Genomic DNA, 23,823 nt, shown 5'->3' on the forward strand with positions numbered 1-23,823 from the left:
AATGGTACCCAAGTTTAATGTAATGGTGAATATGGTGGCATCAGGGTGCAGGGGCCTGATGCCATCATATTCACCATTATATTAAACTCTAGATGGGTTTAAACGTAAGTGCACTATATTTTTCTTCTACTACACTGAGCCTTACTACTTTGGGTAATATCAAATTATTTCACAAGGGTATAAATAGCATCGGGGACCATTATTAACATGGGGATAAGTTGCATTTAGGAATGAACATTTTTCACTAATTAAATGTTGCACTATTTTGATGGTGTTAATGCTATGATCCATGAAGGAGCTGACTGAGTCCTGCAGAACATATTACCCAGGATTTTCACAAGGAGAATCGAGATAGTATATGTTGGCCATACTTGGACTTCTGAGTTTTCACCGTTGTTTATCTTGTCTTTGGAAATATGGAAGAAATGCTAAGATGGGGAGTCCCTCATGCCCTGCCTGTAATGTGAGTCTTCAAATTCCTAATACCATTCAGTTCAGGAGAAAGGGAGAATTGTGGTATTCTTCACAGAGCTAAAACCAAAGGACTGTTTCAGACAGAGAGGGAGACATGGAAATGAGGATGGGAAAGGGGATGGAGATCAGATGGGGATGGAGGATGGGATGGGGATGAGGAAGGAAGACATGGAGATGAGAATGAGGGTGAGCAGATGGAAATGGGAATGTGGGTGGGGATGGAGATGGGGTTAGAGAGAGAGAGATGAGGATGAGCATGGATTTGGTGGCTGAGAGATGGGAACAGAACGAGAGACTAGTGGCAAGTAGGATAAGGAAATATGCACATGCTGCCTTTTGGGAGCCTAGTCCTGCATTCTGACCACTGTTAACTACATCATAAGATAGACCAGGAGAGGAAATCAGGGTCAACATGATTCTGATAAGACCATGAATGGAAACATTCACCTCCATGCATCAAGCTCATAACATTCTCAGCAATGTATTTCTAATAGTACCCAAGTTTAATGTAATGGTGAGTTTAAAACTGAGCCTCATAATTTAAGAGAAGGAGCATCATCTGGCAGCTCAGAGGCAGAATTTTCAAACTAGAATCCTATTAAGGTTACCTAGTATAATCCAGGTGAGGAAAGTGAGGATCAGTGTTGCCAGGGCCTCCCTCCTGAAGGTCCAGTGGTCTACAACAGGGCCTCTGGTTCAAGCCTCCCCTCCCCAGCACCCCTCACTGTATCCTGAGTGGGGAGTTTGGTCTCCACAGAATCTTTATCTCCACTTTCTTCTGCAAAGGAAAGGCTAATAACTTAAGGCAAGAAGAGCACAATTGTAGGAGATTTGGTCTTTTGTTGTTGTTGTACTTCCAAAATATACATATTGTCTTGGTAAAGGTACTCGATGTTTAGACATATGGAAAACGGAAAGAAATAGTCCCTACTTCTCAGTTTCTATTTTCAAGGAAAATACCAATGAAGCTTTATTATTTTAAGCTTCCAGAAATGTTTATAGACATCTGAGTATATATATATTTTTTTAAAGTTTAATGTAATGGAATTGTCTGCATACCATTTGGCAACTTCCTTTTTAACTTAATGAGATGTTGTGCAAATCTTTTCAGGTGATTTCATGCAGACCTACCTCATCCAGTTATTTTAAAGTCTATATAATATTCCATAATGTCATAATTTATTTATCCAGTGACTTCTCAATGGACATTTAGATTACTTTCAGATTTTTGCAATTACAAACAAAACTGTAAGGAAGAGTCTTGTGTATATATCTTTCTTTGCATCCTTATATGATTATACTCAAAAGTTAAATTCCTGGAAATGAAATTGCCAAATCAAAGGGTACGTATAATATGCATTTTGAAGTTAGATAGATAGTGCCACATTGTGTCCATCTCGGTTCAAATGTTCCAATCTCCCTGAACGTCTTCTTTATTGAACTGTCCTGTTTTGATCAGTTTAAAATAAGAGCCCCCAACTTTATGGTGTTGGATTTTAGACATAAAATATAGATAATGTTGTTTCTTAAGGAAGAATGTTAACAGATAATACTTGAATGCCTTAGAAATGTTGACCCTCTTATTTTCATTTTGCTATTTTTATTTTTTGGTGCTGGGGAGGGCACCTAAGACCTCCTAGATACTAGGCAGATGAATTCCCTCTGAGGCACACCCTTGCCCATGACTCCTTCCTACCTGCCAGGCTAGCATGGAAAGAGGCAGGGTGTGGGTTGGTCTGGACCACTGGCTCCGTCTGTGGGCCCTTTCTCCTTATTCCTCAACTGTGCTGCAGTGTGTCCTAGGTGATTCCAGATGTCTGGCCCTGGCTGTCTTTTGTTTCCTCATTTGCAATTTGGCAGTGTTTTAAATTTTCCTCCTCTCCCCGCCTGCCTTGCCTCTGTCTACCTAACGGGGCTATTATATGAATGTCTAGGACGACTTCGCCAAGTTCTGAATCCCCGTGAGAAATGCCTGGTATAGCAGTGTGATTGTTCCAACCATTACAGACAGCCTTGTGATCCAGGACTTGACAATCCAGTGAGAAAGACAGTCTCTTTTGTGAAATGAGTATGTGAGGCCTCTGTCAATAAGACGCCCTCGGGCCAAACTTATATAGTTACTTTATCTGAAACTCCCATTTTATGCTAAATAAGGATTTTTGTATTTCCTACCGCCCATTGGTAATCCCATTACCAGCTGTGTTCCTAGGACTTCAGCCTAATTCAGCCAATATTTTAGAAGTCCTTTGAATGCTGAGCACTACCCAAGGCACTGAGGGCAAGGATGCAAAAGATCTGTCCTTGTCCCCTGGGACGCAGTCACCTAGGAGAAAGACAGTGCAGCAGATCACCCATATTAATTTGGATTAATGCATTCTGCATCACCAGACTACATCTCGGGGGCAGCACCTGTGGCTAGAGCCATCTCATGGCCCGTGTTGTGGCCACTTTCTGGGCTGGTGCATGCTGCCTAGTTTTACTTTAAGGGGACTATGAAGGTATTTTTACAAAGATATGTTATGGTCAGTTTTACTGTAAAAGTCCTTGGTTAACATTACTAGAAAGGGAAGAAGTTCTCGTACCCGGCAGTTAATCAGCAGATCCTATGTTAGCTAAGGAAAGCAAGAGAAAGGGATGGAGAAAAGAAGAACTAAAAAACAAAACAAAACCAAGAGACATCAATTTAAAGCAGGCAGCATATGGGATTCATTGATAACACAATAATAACAGCTCACATGTAGTCAATGTCACGAATGTGCTGAGCCCTTATTTAATCCATGTGGTACCCTTAGAAACACTTCGAATGAGCTTGCCATCTACGTATGGGGAAGCTAAGATTTAACATCCAGTCATTGTTGCATGGCTGGGCAGCCAGGCTCTGAACCCCACATGCAGTCAACAGCTTTCCCGTGAATGGCCACCCTGTCCAGCCTTCTGAAATCCCCAGGTGCTGCCCCCGTATGAACCTGGCCCTGCCCTTCCTCCTCCTGCCCTTCTCCTCACCTTTCTATTGTGCCTCTTCCTCTCTTCCCTCCAGAAAAATGCCACCATTGCTTTTTAGCATAATCACTTAACCTCTGTTTGATCAAAACCTAAGGGTGAGAAAGGACCTCAACTTATGCCCAGCCCTCCCAGCTGTCTACCCGGCAGCCTCCCCGCCAGGCTTGCATTCAGGTTTTGTTGAATTCTGCCCCTTGCAACGAAAGTGCCCCAAGGCAGGCACCTGCCTTTAAGTCTCACATGCCACCTGCCCATCAGACAGTTTTCAATGCACGTCATCTCAGCATGTCCCACTGAATCCTCGTCAAGACCTCCAAGATGGCAGTGATGAGCTTTTCTGGTACTTACAGCAAACATGGATGACAATTTTCCTTGACACTTGCATTTTGAAGAAGTCCCGCCAGGGGACCTAGGAAAACCAGCACTAAGGAAACCCAGAACCTTTCTTTTTTTCTTTTTTTTTTTTTTTTAAAGAGAGAGAGAGAGAGAGAATTTCAATATTTTTTTTCAGTTTTCAGCGGACCCAACATCTTTGTTTGTATGTGGTGCTGAGGATCAAACCCGGGCCACATGCATGCCAGGCGAGCGCGCTACTGTATGAGCCATATCCCCACCCCCCCAGAACCTTTCAAAGAAGCCAGGATTTCCGAGCCTTGTTCCCTGGGACGTGTGTGTTGACAGGGATGCTGCAGGATCTGCCTGAGAGTATCTTAAGTGCCATGGCCATACTTCCGAGTTGATGCTAAATGATGGTTGCCTTATTTAATGCCATCTTTTTTTTGACAACTGAAACATATGAATCTGTCCTGTGTATTGTCGGTGGGTATGCGGCTGGCCTACAAACACACTTAAATGGTACACTTCGGAGAGCATTAATTTCTGAATGTCTCACAGATATATGTAGGCAGGCAAATGTGTCACAGGGGTTGCTATAAAGCTTAATTAAAATCCCTGAAGAGCTCTTATATCATTTCATAAAGAGTGCTAAATAAGAAGAAAATATTATACCTATGGATATTACACATCTAAAGAAATGTGGATAAATACGCTGATGGGTCTTCTTACATTTCCTCGTACCTCAAAGGGTCTGATGTAAATTCTAATGGGAAAATAAATGGTATTAAAGATAACCATTTTTTTATGTGAGACTTAAAAAAAAAAAAAGCAATGTCACCCCAACTTGAATGTTAGAAATCGCTACATTGGTTTTAAAGAAAGTAATCTATAATTCACAAAAAAGAAGTAGCATTTTTTCTTTTGTTTTCTCTCTCCTCTGCCAGACTCGGTATTTACAATTGCCTTGATGACTTAAAAATTTTTGGTAGCTGTGCTTATAAGTTTTCACTGCTGTAACAGAATACCTGAGTCTGGGTAGCTTACAAGCAATGAAAATTTATTGGTTCACAGTCATGGAGGCTGAGAAGACCAGGATTGAGGGAGCCAGTAGCTGGCAAGGCAAGAGAGGGCAGGAGAGAGACACAGAAGGCCCTAAACTTATCCTTTTATAAGGAACCCGCTCCTGAGATAATACACCCACACCCGCCATTAGTGGATTAAGCCATTCATGAGCTTAATAACCTCTCAACGGTCTCACCTTTTAATACTGTGACAATGGCAATTAAGTTTCAGTGTCAGTTTGAGAAGGGACAAACATTTAAACCATAGCAGTAGTTATGGCAAGAATTTGATAAATCAATTTTATTTTTTGTTTTAGAACCAGAAGAAGGCTTATAAAAGAGTTGATCTCGCCCATTTGATTTTTATAGCGGAGATATTGCCAGTCTCTTTTTTCTCTTTCTTTCTCCCTTCCTTTCCTTCTTCCCTTGTCCTCCCCTTCTTCCCTCTGACTCTCCTTTTCTTCCTCCCTCCTTCTACCCAACAAATGGGTCTTAAGCTCTTACAAAAACCAAGAGGAAAAGAAATCATTATTGAGTTTTCAGATTAGTTCATTTTTTATTTCTTTTTTATTTCTGGGACTTAGTGTGATTTTTTTGTAAATAGAGGGAAATGAATGAGAACTCATTTTTCAAAGGAAGAACAACATGGAATTCCAGGTTTAGGATTGGAAATAGGAGTAGTTTTAGAATTCATGTGGTTCAATAAGTGGGTAGAATGTTAAATATTGAAAGTACTATTTATTCATTGTCTGTATTTATTTATTTAGATGTTGATGTTGAGCCCAGAGGGCTACATCCCCAGCCTTTTTTACTTTTTTTTTTTTTTTTTTGGAATGAGAATCTTGCTAAATTGCCCAGGCTAGCCTTGAACTTGTGATCCTCCTGCCTCAGCCTCCCAAATTGCTAGGATTACAGGTGTGCGCCATGGTACCAGGTGGATATCTGGGATATTTAAAGATTAAAGATTTGTGAAGATCTTCAGAAATCTCCTTCATTTCATGTGCTCCCATCTCCCCTAAATATCATGGAACCCTGTGTTCATTTAAAGCTAGTTAAGATACTCAGGAACCCAAAGAGCACACTGTGAGATGTTATATTTCAGAGCCTCTGTGATCTTATGACAGAAGTTAGAAGCCCAGCATTTGTTTAAACCCTGACTGGAAAAGGACTTTGTGATTTTACTTCCTGAAATAAAATATAATTTTTCTCTCAGCCTAAACTTCTAAAATTCTCCATACTTGGACGGGCTCATTCTTCAGGGTCAGTGATGTTTGGGTCTGGTAAGTCAATGCTGTTTATTACACTGAGCTCAGAATTTCTGTGTGCTAATGCTAAAACACTTTTTTTAATATAAAAATATCACAGATAGGTGGCTTTGCTAAGATATAAACCCCCTAGGTTCTCACCAAAACCGCTTCCCTGAAGTGAGCAGGGGCTGACGTACGTGTGTTTAGACATTTGTAAGGAATGAAATAATTTTGCCCTTTTTTTGTTTTGTTTTTAACAACTGTTGCTCCTTGGCTCTTCAGCAATGTTTCTTGGTTTTTTTTTGACTGGTTCAGTTTCCATAAACAAGCTCAGGACATGGGTAGGATGCAGAGACTGACAAACATTGGGTGCCAACCATAATCTGACCTTGCTGAGAAGTTCAATGTCAATGGTGATTTTCACATTTAGAAAACAGCTAGAGGTTCCTCACAAAGAAATCATAGAGTTACCACATGATCCAGCAAGCCGGAAAGAACTGGAAGCAGGTCAGCAAGGATGATTCCACAAGTGTCCACGGCAGCACTGTTCACTATCACCCAAGGTAGAAGCAACTCAGTGTCCATCAGGGGGACACTCAGACCTCTGTGCAATGGAATAGTGCTTGGCCATAAGAAGGAATCAGGAACCAACACATGCCGCAGTGGGGAGGCACCTCAAAAGGTTTGGTTAAGTGAAAAAAAGTCAATAGTAAAAGGTCACATACTGTATGAGTCCCTTTATCTGAAATATCCAGAATAGGCAGATTAGGGCATATCCATGGAGAGAGAAGCCAGGTCAATGGTGCAGGAGCTGGGGGTGGGAGGAAGGGGAAGACTTAATGGGTAAGGGGGTTATTTTTTGGGGGGGTGTGCATTATTAAAGTGTTTTAGAACTAAATAGAAGTGGCCATCATACAATATCATGAAGGCACTAAAGGCCATTGGATTGTCATCTTTCATATGTTTGACTTTTCAATGCATGAATTTTATCTCAATTTTATTTTTTAAAAGTCAATTAATAAAAGAAAGCAGCTAGAGGATCAGTGTGCTTTTCTCAATGAGAAAGGTAGGGACAACCAGAGAGTTGGGCTGCACAATCAATCAATCTCTTATTCTGGTCTTTTCCAAGAAAGGTGCTAGGAGAAAAACGCCTGTCCCCCAAACATGCCTTGTCACAGCTAACTTGAAGTCTGACACAGTGATTATCTTTGAGGTCACGGCACAAAATACCAGTACTTACCCCATGCTGTGGACCCACCTGTGTACTATGTTAACATCTAAAAGATTGTCAGCATTGTGTTACTCACCTCTTTCACTGTGATCAAAATACCTGACAAGAACAACTTAGAGGAAGAAAAAATTATTGGGGGCTCGTGGTCCCAGAGGTCTCAGTCCAAGGTCAGCAGACTCCAAGGCAAAAACATCATGGTGGATGAGGTGGAAGAGAGGTGCTCAGCTCATGGTAACTGAGACGCAGAGAGAAAAAAGGGACAAAGATAGGAAGGGGCCAAGGACACATAAAGTCCTCGAGATCACGTCCCCAGCAACCTACTTCTCCAGTCATGCCCCGCCTGCGTACAGTTACCACCCAGTAGCCCATTTAAATTATTAATCCATCAAATGGATTAATCCACTGATGAGGTTATTGCCCTCAGGCTCCAGTGATTTCCTAAAAGCCCACCTCTGAACCTTGCTGCATTGGGGACCATGCTTTCAAAACATGAGATTTTGTGGGGACATTCTATATATATCCAAACCCTAACAAACATGATCACCCTTCAGCATCATTGTGAATTCCATCCTTCCAAATCTTATAAAGTCCTTGAAGCACCAAATATAAGGAAATAAAGAAGGGTATATCAGGTTGGAGTCCTTTGTTACAGAGGTGAAGAAAACAAGAGAAAGATAAATGGATCCTTCTCTGGATAGAGGAGAATAAGCCTGGGATGCCTCAGAGATGAAAACCACTCTGATCCTCTTCTTTTGAAAATGATTTGGATGAGAAAATGCACCATGAAATCTTCATGTTTGCAGAGATACCAAACCTATGAAGATAAACTGCTCCATAGGTGGGCCGAGAAGTGAAGATAAGGAGCGAGTACATTTACCAAAAACTCTTCCAGACTTAGAGAAAGATTATCTCTGAGCTCCCAGTTACAAATGAGGGAGCTAGCCCGGAGATTAGCATTAACACATGCCCGAATACATACGCCCGTTGGGTTGCCGTGGAAAGAAAGAGAACAGAGCTGCTAAATGCACAGCATTACTAAGTAGAATCTTAGAAACTAATTTTAAAAATGCATTATCCCACAATTTTCCCAAGTCAGTGGGTGTCCACAGTGGAAACAGTGTGCTGGTGGCTGACATCTCTCAAGAATGACAGAGAAGTTGAGAATTTCAGTTTTAAAAAAAGATCAAGAAATTGAGAGGTTCTCACACAACATGCCAGAAGGCTCCTCGGAATTGAGAGATGAAGCTTTCTCAAAGGGTTTAAACTAAACACGTGCGAGGAGAATAAGAACATGGTCTTGCTTACTGAAATATCAAGAGCCCAAGTGACAGTGCCCCTTGAAGAGGACTTCACGGGGCAAATAAATACAAGAATTGCTTTTGAGAGCAGATAAGAATTAAGTTTCCAAATTTATCACCTCCTACAGGCAGTCTAAAACCATCTTTTAAGATCTTTTCGAGATCTAAGTTGGTTCTTGCCTTTTATTTATTGAGAATAGATGGAAAACCACCAAGATGGAGACTCTTATAGGGGTGAGGGAAGACAATGGAAGCTGGCCCTCATGAACTGTGCATCCTGCTGAGGAAAGCAGATGATAACAAAAAAGAATGAATGAGATGGCTAATGAAAAGAATTGGAGTTGAACCCATTGTCCTGATGTCTCTGAATGCATCACCTCCCACCTTCAACCACCATTGAATGTGGACTGTTTGCAGCCTGTAACCTTGGAGCAATGTCGGGTGATCAAAGGATGGGATGGGAAGAGTCAGTCAAGGGAGCCTGTCTGAGAAATTTCGAGGGGAGACTTGAAAAACCTGAGAAAGAGCATCCATGTAAAGACCTGAGGAAAGAGATTTCCAGAATGAGAGATGATGCACCATGTGACCACCCTGAGGTGAGTTGGAGCTGGACCTCTTTGAAGAAAGCATAAAGTATGGCAGAAGCCTTGGGGACACAGCATGTAGAGGCAGAAAGAGATGACACAGGCCACAATGAAATGCTGGGGAGGCCACCGTGAGAAGCTAGGTGGCTTCTAAGCAGAAAGGAACTGGGAGTGCCAAATTTGATTTACGCTTATGGTCAGTGACTGGCTCCAGGGCAGAGAACAGATGTCAGGGGCAAAGTGGAGACCTGTGTAGAGGTGGCTGAATGCAGCAGGCCCAGACCAAGGTGATGCAGAGGCTTTAATAAGAAGAAAAGAATGGATGTCCACTGGAGGCAGAGAGGAAATCAACCAGTGATGGATCCCGCATGAAGGAAGGACAGGAACTGAACTGAAGCCCCATGAAGAAGATGGCGAAGGACTGGAGCGTCTACCCAGGACTGGAGCGTCTATTCTCAATGCATGAGAGAGTTGATGACCCACAGATCTCAGCCAGGTCCCTCTGCAAGACTTGAGCTGAAGAGAGCCATTTCTCCCAGGAAATTCCCCTGGGAACTGTCCAGATCCAATGATGGGTCTGTGTGGATGCCAAGGTCCAGCCCTTCAGCCCACACTGAACAACTCTTCAGAAGCTGCCCAGCTCTAGAGCTCCCCAGGAGATTGATCAAGCCCCTTTGCAGCAGCAGCGCAGTACAGCTTCTCCCCAGCCAGCCTGCTTCCTTCACCCCCAGGTGGTGTTCCCAGGAACACTGTCTTGTAAGCTTCCTGCGTATGGATTTCTTCCCACAGAGTCTCCTTCCTGGGAACAATGCTTGCCCATTTTGATAAGTGATGGCTTCTCTAACCAGAGCGGATGAGAGAGACCTGGAGGGAAGGAAAGTCGATAGTGAAAATCAGGGCGTGTGTCTCGGTCATGCCAAACTTGAGATGCCCGTACATCCAAAGGTGGATAGAAGAGCAGGCTCAATATCAAGAGGTGAATAGAATATTCTGAGCAAAAGCCAGAACCCACAAGGTTTGAGAAACCAGTCAAGCATTTTTACCAAAGAGGCCAGGACTCAACCCAGGAGGTCTTCTACCCCAGGCCTTCTGGAATCCTCCCAACTGTCCTTCCTAACTCAAAGAGAGAACACAGTTAAGACCCCTAGACTTGGCCTAAAATCCAGATCGCCTGCCCTCTAAGCCATAAATGAAGTGCCCCTCATCATGTTCTCTTCTTCCCGCCATTGCCCCTGGATGGCTGTGTTCCCACCACACTGTCATTTCACATCCTTGAGGATTAGGTCTCCCCACCCCCCATCACAGGGCCTTTGCACATACTGCTACCTCTGCCTGGGATGTTCTGTACCACCCCTGGCATGGTGAGCTGCTTCTCACCCTCAGACCTCCATGGATGGAGTCCTTCATCTTCCCTGCCTCCACCCTCTGTCTCCATCACGGCACTTCCCATGTTTTGTAATCATTTCAGGTATTTGTTGGCTCTCCTGGACTTGATCTTTGTTGGTTTGTTCTGCCTCTCTGATTAGAAATGTCCTGTGAGGTTAAGGACTTATTCTTCATTGCATCCAAAGCATCTAGCACCGAGTGATACCTGCTTGTGCTCAGTAATGATTGGTGGGCGCTTGGCTTCATTTTTTGGCTTCATATCTTAGATACTTAAGTTTCTTCCAGCTCAAAAGTTCTGACCCTCTCAACGGTGCAGGCAGTAAACTCAATGGGAAAAATCACCCTGCTTGTGGATTCTATCTGATGTATGCATTCTTTCTTCATCTACCTCTGGCCGCCTGTGAGTGCCCGGAAGTCCATTTGGAATGGCTGTCTGCACTCCCATAGCAGAGCGCCTGGCAAAGTCAAGGTCAAACTTGAAGTCAAAGTCACAAGTCTTTGTTTTCTCTCTTACTACCTCTATCCAGACTCCTACCAATTAACTTGGAAAGAAGTCAACAAGTTAACAACTCCAGGGGAAAAAAATAAAAGGCTCCTCATCTCCTCCCAAAGACTCTGAAATGGATTTGCTCACAAAACAACCGGGCTTCTTTACTGACCTCGAGAGACCTTGCCTGTCGCACTGAACAGTGCATCCTTTCGTGGAGGGGGGAAAAAAAAAGTTTTATCATGAAAAATGCTACGTTATATCACAGTGTGACACTATTTAAATACTAAGAATTCGAAGCATCTATTTAGAAAACGGAAGGCAATAAATTGAGTTGCTAATTATTCCAGCTGTGAGTATTTTTGGTACGGCTGCAAATTTTGAAGAGGGCAAAATAGAGGATTTTCCTGTTGTTCATTGCAAATGCAAATGCAGTGACAGTCCCCTATGAGCTGAAGGGTTCAGGGATGAGGAACCTTGAAAAACCTGTTTTTCATTGAATCAAAATCCTTTTGAGTCTGAGCTTAGGGAAATGTGCTATGGAACGGACCTTTAATTATACTAATTGGGGTTTTGGTTTCTTGTTTTTTAAACTTGGGAAATAGAAATATAAAATTAAAAAAATATTTTAAGTTTTATTTTAAATGCAGCTGTTCACTTCTCATCCCAAGTGTCGATTCTCAAGTGGAAGAAGGGAACAAGTGATCGGGTAGGACCCCAGACCCCTTTCTTCCTAATAAGGTGATTGGGAGGGAATGGGGAGCAGAGGCATCTGCAGTACACAGCCATTGTGTTAATGAGAGCACATTCATTCAACAAATACCTTAAATGAGCTGGAGCACCGAGCTAGGTCACATAGATTTAGCAAAGATAAGATGTACGTGGTTCCTGCCCTCAAACAATTAATAGATGTGTTCATTGACTGTTCCCAGAACGTCAGTGCCAAGGCTAGCATTTCACAGGAATAAACTCACTTAGAGCCCGGACAAGCTAGTGAAGGAGGTGCTGTCACTGTCTGGAGATGAAGGGACTAGCTAAGGTCACGCAGTGCTCAGTCTAGGAGCTACAGTTCAACCCTTGGTTGTCTTGAATTCAAATCAGCAAGCCAAAACACTGTGTCCTTGGTCCTATTTATTTTTAAAACAATTAAATCAGTAATAGTAATAAAGGAATGCTTCTGGGTATTCAAAGAGTCTGATTGTAAACATCAAATGCTTTCCAGTTTCTCTCTCAAGAGTATAAACTATGCTCTTTTTTTTTTTCTTTTTATAGTACTGAGGATGTAGCTCAGGATGGTCTTATCACTGAGCTACATCCCCAGGTTTTTTTTTTTAATATTTTTATTTTGAGACAGTCTCACTGAGTTTGCCCAAGCAAACTTGTGATCCTCCTGCCTCAGCCTCCCTTGTAGCTGAGATTACAGCATGACCCGCCATACCTATGCCCAGCTGTTTCCTTCTTTTTTAATGTAGATACTTGTTTTTTTTTTTAATAATATGTGCACTTTACATTTGCAAAAGGAAAAGACAGAGCCTAGTTTGCTTTTGGGGTCTTGGTTGGTCTGCAGAGCATTGGATACTCTCTTTTCCCATCTGTTCCCTATGGACCTTTTTGTTCTTCTCTTTTTCTCCGTGCCCCCCCTCTCTCTCCCCCTCCCTCCCTCCCCCTCTCTCTCCCTCTCCCCTCTCTCTCTCTCTCTCTCTCTCTCTCTCTCTCTCTCTCTCTCTCTCTCTCTCTCTTTCTCTCAGGAACCTCCCCATGAAATTTTCCCTTGACCACCCATTTCTTCTCATATTGGAGAGTATAATAATGGAGGAGAAGGGATAGTGGTTACTTAACCTCTTTCCAGCTAAATGTTTTATTATAACTCCTGAAAACCTAATTACAGTAACTTTACATGCTACAGTACCCTTTATGGGCTGCCTCTTTATTAAACGTACTCCTTTAGAGACAATAAACCTGATGCTTCAAAGGGCATGGCCAGAACCGGGCGCATGTGATGGACTCTCAGGTTTCTGGAGCGAACCTGATCTCCCTCACTGAGCTCCCCGCCCCCACTCCTGGTGGTGCGTTTCTGCGTTTAGCCTTTTCTCTGGCTTTTTATCAAATTTCAGCCACTGCCCCCCGTATGATATTAGAAATATCTTAGGGATTAATGGGGGCATGTATCGACATTTTCTTCCACATCTGTGAACACCTATAAGGTTACTTACCAGGGAGGTCTGTTTTCTCGGTAAAACAACAGTCTACACCTGGGATACCTGATAAAGCCAGAGCTGCTCTTTGGCACTTGGTGCAGTGTTGGAACCACTGAAGAATTTTGCTGGGCTCCCAGAAGCATTTGCTGCCGCAGACTTGGAAAGCAGAGCAGAGCAACACGTCTGCATTGTGGGTCACAGTCACGGTTGTCCCAGCTGAGTGGTCCACGTGATGATGGGATGGAGGGGTGGCAGGGGGGATAGTCTTGACCTTTGGAGTGGAGGCAGCACAATTATTTGTGTAGTACATTTCTGTTTTGCTGCCCTGCTAGGATTTCCCCCTGGGAATAAAGCCAAACCAACAGGAAAGAGAGAAAACTCCTCTTAGGGATCCTACAGGTTGGTTGCAAGCTGGAAAATGGAACTTGGTTGTTAAAGGCGTTAATGGGTTTCTTTGTTGCTTTGGTCGACTTGGAGGTGAACGACTGAGCTTACTTGCAATTGACAAAGAGAAGGAAGGAAGGGAAGAAGAAGAAAGAAAGGAGAAGAAATCCCTCGTTGGAGGTTCAGAGAGGCAGCCACGGCTTCTTAGACTCCGCTGTAGATTGGTCAAGCTCCGTCGGTATCATCAGAATGAAATAAAAATTCACAGCACTTTGAATCGGTGGGGCCCTTCTTGCATGGATGCTCTGTCTGGGTTTTTCATTTGTTAGGCTGCCTTTTTAAAATCCTCCGCGGTTGTTTAATGTATGCCCTTAATTTTCTAAGCCAATTTGGAACAGCAGCCTTGGTTTAACCAAGATTCTGCCTCGGCCGCCCATCTGGGCTGTCCTGTGAAGCACCTGGGAGCACATCTGGAAGGCTGTCTCCGTTTTTTATTAAATGGTCAAGTGGTGACATTGACCAAAAAGACTGATAGTGTAGGGTGGGGTGATGATCTGAAGAACTGACCAGGTGCCAGGATCCAGAGAGCCATGCGCCCGGAGGGACCATCCTCTTTCAAGCTCACTTTCCAATTCTGAGCCCCTCACCAGTGACCAGCACAGGAGCCGGTGATGGATTTAAGCGCCGATCCCTAGGAGGCTAGGAAGGGCAAGAAGTGCTCAAAGTCCTCTTTTCTTTTCTGTGAAACATCAAGGGCTGGTTTTCTGGATCTCTTGAAGTGTTAGCAAACTCCAAGGACAGCACTTTGGGGCCCCTCATTTGCCTTTCCTTTCCGAGGCACAAGTGGCCAATTCTGAGAGCAATTGAGTTGTGCTTGAAAAAATGTCAAGTGCATTTGGAAACTACACATTTTTTTGCTGACGCCTGGAGTCCTGAGCTGAGCGACTTCCATGACCCACCGCGGGGAAGAAGTTCAGTGGGGGCAGCACAAATGATTCCCGGGAACACACTGAGCAGCCCCCCTCGGGGGGTGGGGGAAGCTGTCTTAATAGCCAGTTCATGGAAAAATCAGGAGAAATCTCCTAAGCCTTCTGCATCCTCCCTGTGACCATTTGGCCAGATCATTGCCTGTGGGTTCTTTATTTTATTCTATTTTATACTTTTCCTTCAGTGTGTGACTGCAATCCTTGGAAGAATCAAAGCTTGCCATTTTTTTTTTTCAGCGTTCTTAGGAAAAGTTTCAAGCAGATAGAAAAGTTGGAAGAATAATGCAATGAAAGAATAGCCACCTAGTTTCAACAACTGCTATCATTTCAGCAGATTTGCTTTATCTACTATATATAGATAGACAGATCTTCTTGCTGAATCATTTGAAAGTTGGAGACTTCATGATACTTCACCTGAGACTTGTGTGTAAAAAAAAAAAATATGCCTACTAATAATCTAACAAAAAAAATAGCTTCTTAAACTCTATTAGGCACTAGAATTACCTGGAGACCTTATTGATCATACACTAGCGGACTCCATCTTCAGGTCCAGATGGAGCTCTGAAATTTGTTTTGTTGTTGTTTGGTTTTGTGCTGGGAATTGAACCCAGAATCTCTCCAATGCCCAGGAAGTGCTCTGTAACTAAGCTATATTCCCAACTCTTTTTTTTATTGTATTTTGAGCCAGGTTCTTAAAAGTTGCCCAGCCTCTTCTGGTATTTGGGATTCTCCTACCTCAGCCTCCTGAGTAGCTGGGATTACACGTGCAACCCCCACCCAGCTGAGTTTGTCCTTTTTTAACAGAGCACTCCAGTGATGTGAGAGCAGGTATTTGGAGAGCATAATCTGAGTAAACTTTAATTTTAACATTTTAAAATGGTCAAAGTACTATCGTTGTAGTATCATTTTAACCTTGGGAAAGGTTGTAAGTACTTATTTCATCAGAGATTCATTAAGTGCCCACTGTGTGCCACGCTCTGTTGTGTTAGAACTCGGCATAGAACAAATCAGGCAAAACACCTCATTATTTGAACACTTTATAGAAATTCAGCTCTAATAATGGAGAAAAGCAGTAAGTAATATACATATTTGCACATATATGTCATATAAGGAAGATAAATAAAGGCAGTTATGTTGGGTAACAGAGTAACAGTGAATTAAAGGGGCTAGGGAAGATCTCTCTGAGAAAGTGATATTGGAGCAGAGTTGAATAGCAGAGAGCAACAAGCTTTGTAGATATTTCCAGGCAGAGAGAACACCATGTACAAAGGCCCTGGGGCAGGAAGATGTGAGCCGATGAAGAATAGCAAAAGGATAAGTGTGACAGATGGAACAAGGGAGGCTAAGAATGTTAAAAGAGTCATTGGGAAGGCAGCCTGAGAGCAGATCACACAGAGTGCTGTAGGCCATGAGAAGGACTTCTGATTTCATTCTTAGTGATATTGGAAGCCTTTATTTGGGGGGATGATGGGGAGAGAGGCTGGTGATATATGATATGATTTCCTTTTTAGAAGGAACTATGGAGCATAGACTGGATTATGAAGGGAACAATTTTAGGATCTCAGAAAGTAACCTCCCAGGTAAGATGTAGCAGTCACCTCCGTCCACTTTTCCTATAAATGAGTGCATTAGAAACAGCATTCCAGTCGGCCTGAACATCGTAGTCTTCATTTTGTTGCTCTTTTCTTGCTAAAACATTCCTATTTTCGATTTATTCATTCTTCCACAAATAAGACTGCCATCCAGGCACTAGTGTTGTAGACTCTGGAGATATCCAGAGTAATATCTACCAGTACCAGCGCCCAGGAGTTGACGTTCTAGCAGAGGGAGAACATTTTAGGAAGGTACATCCTCAAGTATAGGAATGATCTCAGTGCTCAAAGCAATGGAAGGGATGTTGGAATGGGCTTCCCAGGCAGGTAGCTGGAAGGTAAGTTGGAGCTGGCTAGGTTGGGTTCAGTGGGGAAGGATAACAAAAGCCATTCGGAAGAATCTTCCATAGCATTTGCAGAGACACGCAGCACGAGCAGGCTTGTGAGGATGCGTCTCTGGTGGCTGGAGCTGGAAGCACCAGGTTAGACACGAGGGTGAAAAGTTGGGTCGTGACTGTGGACATCTGGTCCCATACTGAAATTTAGGTGTCCTCTTTCAGGAACTGGCTGGTGACCAGGGATCTGTAAGCCTGAGCACAGTGTCATTTGTGGTTTGGGGAAAAGAAAAGCAGAAGTTAAAGGGGAGGATTGGTGGAAGGGGTTGATGGGATTCTTTTACCTGCTGGAAGGGAGACAGTGAGGCAGAGGGGATGTTGTTCTCATGTCACTGGGAGGGTCCGGAGCCAGGAGGAGTGGGTTTGGGGAGGAGAAGGAGACTAGTCTGAGTTTGGTTGTGACTTGGAACATGGACCATGAGATACACAAGAAGAATGCGGGTCTGAGGTCCAGGAGAAGGTCCAGCCAGAAATGGAGACTTTGGATGTATCCTTGAGGGCTGAAGCCATAGATATGGGTAGGATCCTGGAGGGATGAGGGTTGGGTTTTGTGTATTTTAAAACACTTAGAGTGATCCCTTGCAATCCCTTGTGATTCCTTTGTTTTCATTTGATTTCCTATGTTCATGACCCACTTTTAAAGAATGGTCCAAGAAATAAATCTGATGGGATTCTAACCCCATTCCCAGAGTTTTTGCAGACCCCAAACTTTCTGCTGTGCCCAAGTTCCAAATGCATCATCAGGCAGTAGGTTATTGTTTGGTTATTCAGAAGCTCTTCAGCTGTGGGTTTGACACTGGTCCAGCTGTAAACTAGAACTCACCATTCAGGCTTCTTAGGTCGCTCTGAAGAATTAATAATAGAAGCTACTTGTGATGGACAGGGCACTTCCCAGGAGCAGCCTTGGTGAAGGGCTCCTCCTATGTGACTTGTGTCAATCTCTGAGTTCCTCGGCTCTTGTTCCCCCCACTCTTCAGGGAGGAGAGGGAGGGTTCCAGAGCGGTGGTGGGTCACAGAATTGAGCTAACTTGTGCAAAAACAGGGCTGCTAGGGCTCCAGGGCAGGACCACCTTGAACTCCATGCCTCAGCCTCTGCCTAACAAGACGCTTCTAATGGGTGGTGTTAAGAGAGCCGTTGGACAAGGACTCCAAAGCCTCATTTATGGAGCCAAACGTCTGGGGTCTATTCAGATCCTGGAAAATGCTTATAGTACAAATAAAGTCTCAATATCGATTGTTTATTCTTACATTGGCTACATTAAATAATTCACTCATCAGATTCTCATTTTATGATGTGATTTTCAGTCAGACCAGGCTTGCTTGATCTCTGTAAAGATTAAAATGTTTTCAAGGCTTAAGCTAGCCAAGATACAAAATATTTGTAAGAAGCATGATTTTCACCTCAGAATCCCACTGGGAAAACCTGGCAACCTCCAGTTGCAAGGGCAGTGTGGTGCCATATGTCTGATTAGAGCTTCCCTAAAAAAATTTTTAAATGATCTAGGCAAAGCACAGCCTGAGCTCTGGTGCCCCTGCTTGTTCTCCCTAAGCCTCTGTTTCTCACCCGGAAAACTGGGGTGGTCATAGTACCTCATCAGGTTGGAAGGTGGCATGGTTGCAAGTGGGACATTTAACTTGGCAAATGACAAAACGTACGTGATTGGTAAATAGAACTGCATCTGTTAAAAATAGAAAGAAAAAGGAAATATCTGCATTAATGTTTTGAAATCTTAGAAATCGTAGAACTACAGCTGAGTAAACTGGAGAGGAAGACGTAAGAGAAAGAGTAGAAAGAGAAAGTTCAGGGTGATATTAAGAGCACAGGTTTTATGGAAAGACACAACGCTGGGTTAAAATCCTCAGACTCTTGATTGATAATATTTAGTTTATAAATACCGGTGATAATGGTATTTCAAGTGCCTTTCAATAGTAGGCATCTGCCGGGCATGGTGGTGCATGCCTGTAATCCCAGCGGCTGGGGAGGCTGAGACAGGAGGATCTTGAGTTTGAAGCCAGCCTTCAGCGATGGCAAGGCGCTAAGCAACCCAGCAAGACCCTGTCTCTAAATAAAATACAAAATAGGGCTGGGGATGTGGCTCAGTGGTTGAGTGCCCCTGAGTTCAATCCCTAGTACTAAAATATATATATAAAGTAGGCATTTAAGATGTGATAACACTCAGCAGCAGCAGCATCGTTTCTAAGTGAGAGACAATAATTCAGTTTTCCTATTTGCTTTGACTACTTTGCAAGGTTGTTGCAGAAAATATAATCTCGGTGCCTTTATGGAAATATGAAATCATGCAAGTTTATAGACAACCCACATCATTGCCCGGTGTAATGTGTGCCCCTTGTCCTGCCGTAAAGTGGGAGTAGTTCTTTAGCGCTGGGATCGTGTAAATTAGAGGGCAAGGAGCACCCCTGCAGCAGCCCAGTTGTCCAGGGCCACGCTAACTCTCTCCCTTTTTCTTGACAGGCACTTCCTCTTTAAGACCTCCTCGGGAAGCACCCCCCTGTTTAGCAGCTCCTCTCCAGGATACCCCTTGACCTCAGGAACCGTTTACACGCCCCCGCCCCGCCTGCTGCCCAGGAATACCTTCTCCAGGAAGGCCTTCAAGCTGAAGAAGCCCTCCAAGTACTGCAGCTGGAAATGCGCCGCCCTGTCCGCCATTGCCGCGGCCCTCCTCCTGGCCATCTTGCTGGCGTATTTCATAGGTAAGTCGAGGCAGCCTCGGTCGCCTTTCCTGGTGGTGAGATGGTGGGGGAGAGGCTGGGGCCTTGCGCATGGAGAGGCCCTCTGTTGTCCGTCCAGTTCGCTTGTGGGCTTCTAAGAGGCCTGATGAGGAGTGATGGATGCAGGTGATTTTTTGCCTCCTGGGATCCACTTAAATCTGATGAGTTTCTCCTTCATGATTCAGATGACATCTATCAGAAGTGGAATTAAGTACCCTCGCTGTATCCTTTCCTGCCGATGAAAGGAGAGTTGTCATTTCTGCTACCCAGAGTAGCCTTCTAGACTTCTCTGTCACTGAGTTTGATTCCTGGTCTGTGCTCTGAAATGCACACAGTGTGGATTGACTTTACCCAGAAACCGAATAGAAGGAGAATAGTGGTTGGTCTGTCCTGCCTGACAGCATCCTGATCACAGCGAAAGCCAAACTAGCTAGCTTATTTCCAGAGCTGTGGAACAGAAATAAGATGGAGTGGCCAAAGCATGCAACCAGGTCTTTGTACAGAATCAAGTCACTCAGAGATACCCTTGCCCACATCCCTGTCCCTGAGCTTCAATTCTCATCTCACCATGTGCTGCTGAACCTGAATCTGGTTCAGCTCTCATGTCCCTGGTGACTCGGTGCCTGACTTAAGGTAGCAGATCTGTGAAGTTGCTGGGGCACTGCTCTTCCCATGCCAGGGATATTGGTTTGCATCCATGGGTGGATCCATGCAACCCCGGAAGGCAGCAGATGCTGAGATCCGAGGGGCAGAGTGCCACATGCATATGAACATCCCGGGCTGGACACAGAGCCTGCTCGCAGCTCCTGGCCCTGACAGAGAGCCCCAGTGCGGCTGCTCTGTCAGCTGTGCTTGCCAATGGCACATCTCCTGGCCCAGGCAGAGGCCGTGGTGACGTTTGTTGAAGTTTATTTGAAACACTCAATGGTTCTGGCTTAGTTTCAGGGCAGTTATGAGCTATGAGCTCCCCGGGTTGGCTGTGCCATGGTGCAAAGCAAACCTATAAAACACCAGCTAAAAGAGGCTGACTCCAAAACAGTTCTCAACAGGCATGCTCCAACTCCTCCCATCGAGGAGATAAGGCAGGGCAACACTGACGGTGCAGGCCTTGCCTCTCACCCCAACTCAAACACCCCCCTCACTCTGAAGTATGGTGAGGGGACTGTGGGACTCCTACACTTCCTTCTTCCCCAGGCAGCCCAGCCTGGTGCCTGCCAGAGAAAGAAACTGGTGCAGAACTTTCCAGTCCATTCGACCTCACATCGCCTGATGGCAAAGGAGTCTATCTGTGCATTCCCAGAAATCTGGGGCCTTGCTCAAAGCAGATCAACACAAGACAAAAAAAAAAATCAATATACGTTTTTTACTCTCTTTTATAATACAGCTGTGCTTGTCTTAATGTGGAAAAATAAGCATTTATATCCCTTACCAGTTGAGCTTCTAAGGAATGTCCTCCAAAAGAGAGAAAAGGGACACTCCAACCAAAGTGGCTACACTTAACCTGGTTCCTGGTAAAAGCCGTGGTGCTCTGGACCTCCGTTGTACGTGGGGACTGAGGTCTGATGCCCCCGGAACCCTTGACTTCAAGTCCTGTCTGCTTCTCACTTACCTCTTGATGAAGTGTGGAGTGGTGGGTTGACCTGACGGGGAAGGAGGTCTGCAACCTCCTGGATCACTGGATTAGAATCTTTTGTGTTGTTGGAGGGAGTTTTGTGTGATTTCCCCAGGCAGCTGTTCAGGGCCTTGGTGGAAGGGAATTCAATGTGCCTTCGGGTTCTTTCCATGATCTGGCTTTCTGTCAGGCACTTCAAAAAGGTCCATGTGTTCACTTCTCAGGCTTAATGTTCTGCTGGGCTGGTGGGCACCATGGGGAGCCCAGATACAGAAATCGAGGCCCGGCCTGCCGCTGCCAAGAGCATCCCCAGTGTCTCTCCTACTTCTCTTGCAGGAGGGAGATAGATGGCTACGGCCTGACTTATTGAGCTTGATAGTTAAAATATAATAGCTTTCTGTAAGGGCAATCATATAAATGGGAAGCCGTATAGGGCGAGTTTAATGTTTTAATCGGGTGTCTAACTTGTAAATGATGGATTAGGAAACATATTTATCTTCAGTCTGGAGGCTACTGGAAGCTGGACCTGAGCATCTTAGATGGTTTATTAGTTTATAATCCATCACTTCCTGTTATGTATACTTTAGGTAAGATTATGCTTTGACCCTGGAGTATTGAAAAATAGTTGATGAATCAAAAGGAATGATGTCATGGGCCAATTAACCCCACAGTGAATGTGGGGGGTGCAGGACTATCTCAGCTACTCTCCAGAGATGACCATAGGCCTGCAAGCCAGGTGAGGGGTCAGGATCCTCAGTGGTGATCTTGGCCCTGGCAATCCCTTTCTCCTTAGCCTGGTGAAGTTGTTTGCCTTCCTAAGTCTTGGTTTCCTACATGCAGCACAGGGGCATGATGGTTATTTACGTGCAGAACTCTGAAGTATGGTGAGGATTAATTAATGTGTATAAATCACTTTGAAGATGAAAAGCAGTATATTATTAATTACAAAGCTGCGGGGGCATAAACAGTGCATTGCAAACACAGGGGAAAGTGCTGGTGGGAGCCACTAGTGATTGTGTCTGCCAAAAAATAAAAAAAACAAGGTACTGAGGAGGAACAGAAAGTTAACAGGAAAACCAAGGGTCCTCTGTTGGAGAGACTGGAGCTTTGAAGACCTGAATCCATCCTGGTTCACATTGACGCCATATTGCAGGAGAACATGACAGGTCCTGAAATTGAAGCAACCACCTCAGGACATTTATGGACAGGCAGTGGGTTCAGCCCTGCCAGGCACTGTGACAAATACGTCAAATTATCTTCCTTGCATGTTCAAACCCATAGAGAGAAGGCTTTTCAGAAGCAAGCGATTCGGAATAGCTCAGCCCCATGACAAGTTCTCTGTGGCCAGGCGTGTGGGTGGGTATAAAAAGCCAAATGGCAGCCTTTGTGCAAATCAGAACACGTGGGTCTCACCCACTTGGGAAAGATCCCCTTGTCCGGCTCATGTAACCAGGGTAAGAGAACTTTAATGATAGGTAATTCCATTAGACCCTCTCTGTTCCAGATTCTCCCAATGTATAAAACACCCCAGAATAAAATACTCTGAAAAGCTATGTGAGCCACCACGGGACCACTGTGCATGTCACAGCCCCTGGTGCCAACAGATCCTAGAGCATACAGGTTCCAGGGAATTTGAGGGGAACGCAAAAGAGCATTTTCTTGGGAAGCTGTCTTTCTTCCTTGGCACCTCAAACTCTATCATTATGTGCAGTGCCAGAAGTCATAACCCTACATTTCTGGATCATATAACTAGGTAGATTTTCTCCCCTGCTGTGTATGTCGGATATACTGTGTTTATATCTTCACGTATACATAATAGTAACTAGTTCGATAGAACTTTCTCCCTGCTTCAAATTAGAAGTATTGAAAGCACTTTTTTATAACTAGTACACTTAAATCATGATCCCAGTCACCAACATAGACTCTAAGTAGAAAATAAAGTTGGCACATGATGCTCCTTTTCTAAGCATTGCTACAGAGACCCAGAGAGACTAGTCCTGTGGTTGTTTAGTTGCAGGACCAAGGTGAGGTCCTCTGATCTCCCTAAACTCAGTCTCTCTAGTCTCCTGATACCCAGTTTACACTTCTTTAATTACTCTCTGAAGACTGTGGCTAGCTGGTTCCTCAAATATTGTATGAAACCTCAGTGGGCCCTCTTGGAGCATTAACTCAATTTATCTAGTCCTGTCCTCATTGGCAAGAGAATAGTTGCTCCCTATCTTTCCCAAATCAGCTCTGGCACAGGAGAGAGAAATCCTACCCCCTCCTCCATCTCCAACCTGTCTGCCTTCTCCAAAATCTTCTGTTATGGGGCTCAGCCATTTTTTGCTGTTAAAAGCCAGACAATAGATACTCTGTGCTCAGTGGGACAGTCCGTCTCTGTCATGACTATTCTACTCTGCCATGGTGACTCAGATGCAGCCATAGAAGCGTGTAAACAGACAGTCAAGACTTCAATTATGGACACTGAAATCTGAATTTTATGTAATTTTTGTCTATCATAAAATATGCTTCTCTTGATCTTTTTCAGTCATTTAAAAATGTAAAACCATCCCTTAGGTCACATGCCATATAAAACAGGTGGCAAATTGGATTTGGTTCACAAAAAGGCCCTAGTTGTCAACCCCTTTGATTCTATCAGTGCTCACCTCCTAAGATTATCTTTCAGGGTCTTTCCACCTGCTTGAAAACACTACTTGCTGCTAAGAGTACACCCATATGTCCACTATCAATAAAGCAAGCTGTTGGTGTTTTCTGATACTAACATCCTATTTTGTGATAAATAATTGCATGTGACTTTCTGGCCCAAATTTAAAAGTAAG

General features: G+C 44.0%; 1 protein-coding gene across 18 annotated transcripts in view; it reads left to right on the forward strand.

Moving 5' to 3' along the window:
- The window catches only part of Tenm2 (teneurin transmembrane protein 2), a 2,558,256-nt gene that overhangs the window by 2,302,268 nt on the left and 232,165 nt on the right, over positions 1-23,823 (forward strand). For all 18 annotated transcript variants that reach the window (XM_078052148.1, XM_078052158.1, XM_078052210.1 and 15 more), the window contains one exon: positions 19,133-19,371. In XM_078052148.1, the coding sequence (XP_077908274.1) occupies positions 19,133-19,371 (239 nt within the window). The remainder of the gene's footprint in view (positions 1-19,132; positions 19,372-23,823) is intronic.

Source organism: Ictidomys tridecemlineatus, chromosome 1 (assembly GCF_052094955.1).
Source record: "Ictidomys tridecemlineatus isolate mIctTri1 chromosome 1, mIctTri1.hap1, whole genome shotgun sequence".
Taxonomy (NCBI): Eukaryota; Metazoa; Chordata; class Mammalia; order Rodentia; family Sciuridae; genus Ictidomys; species Ictidomys tridecemlineatus.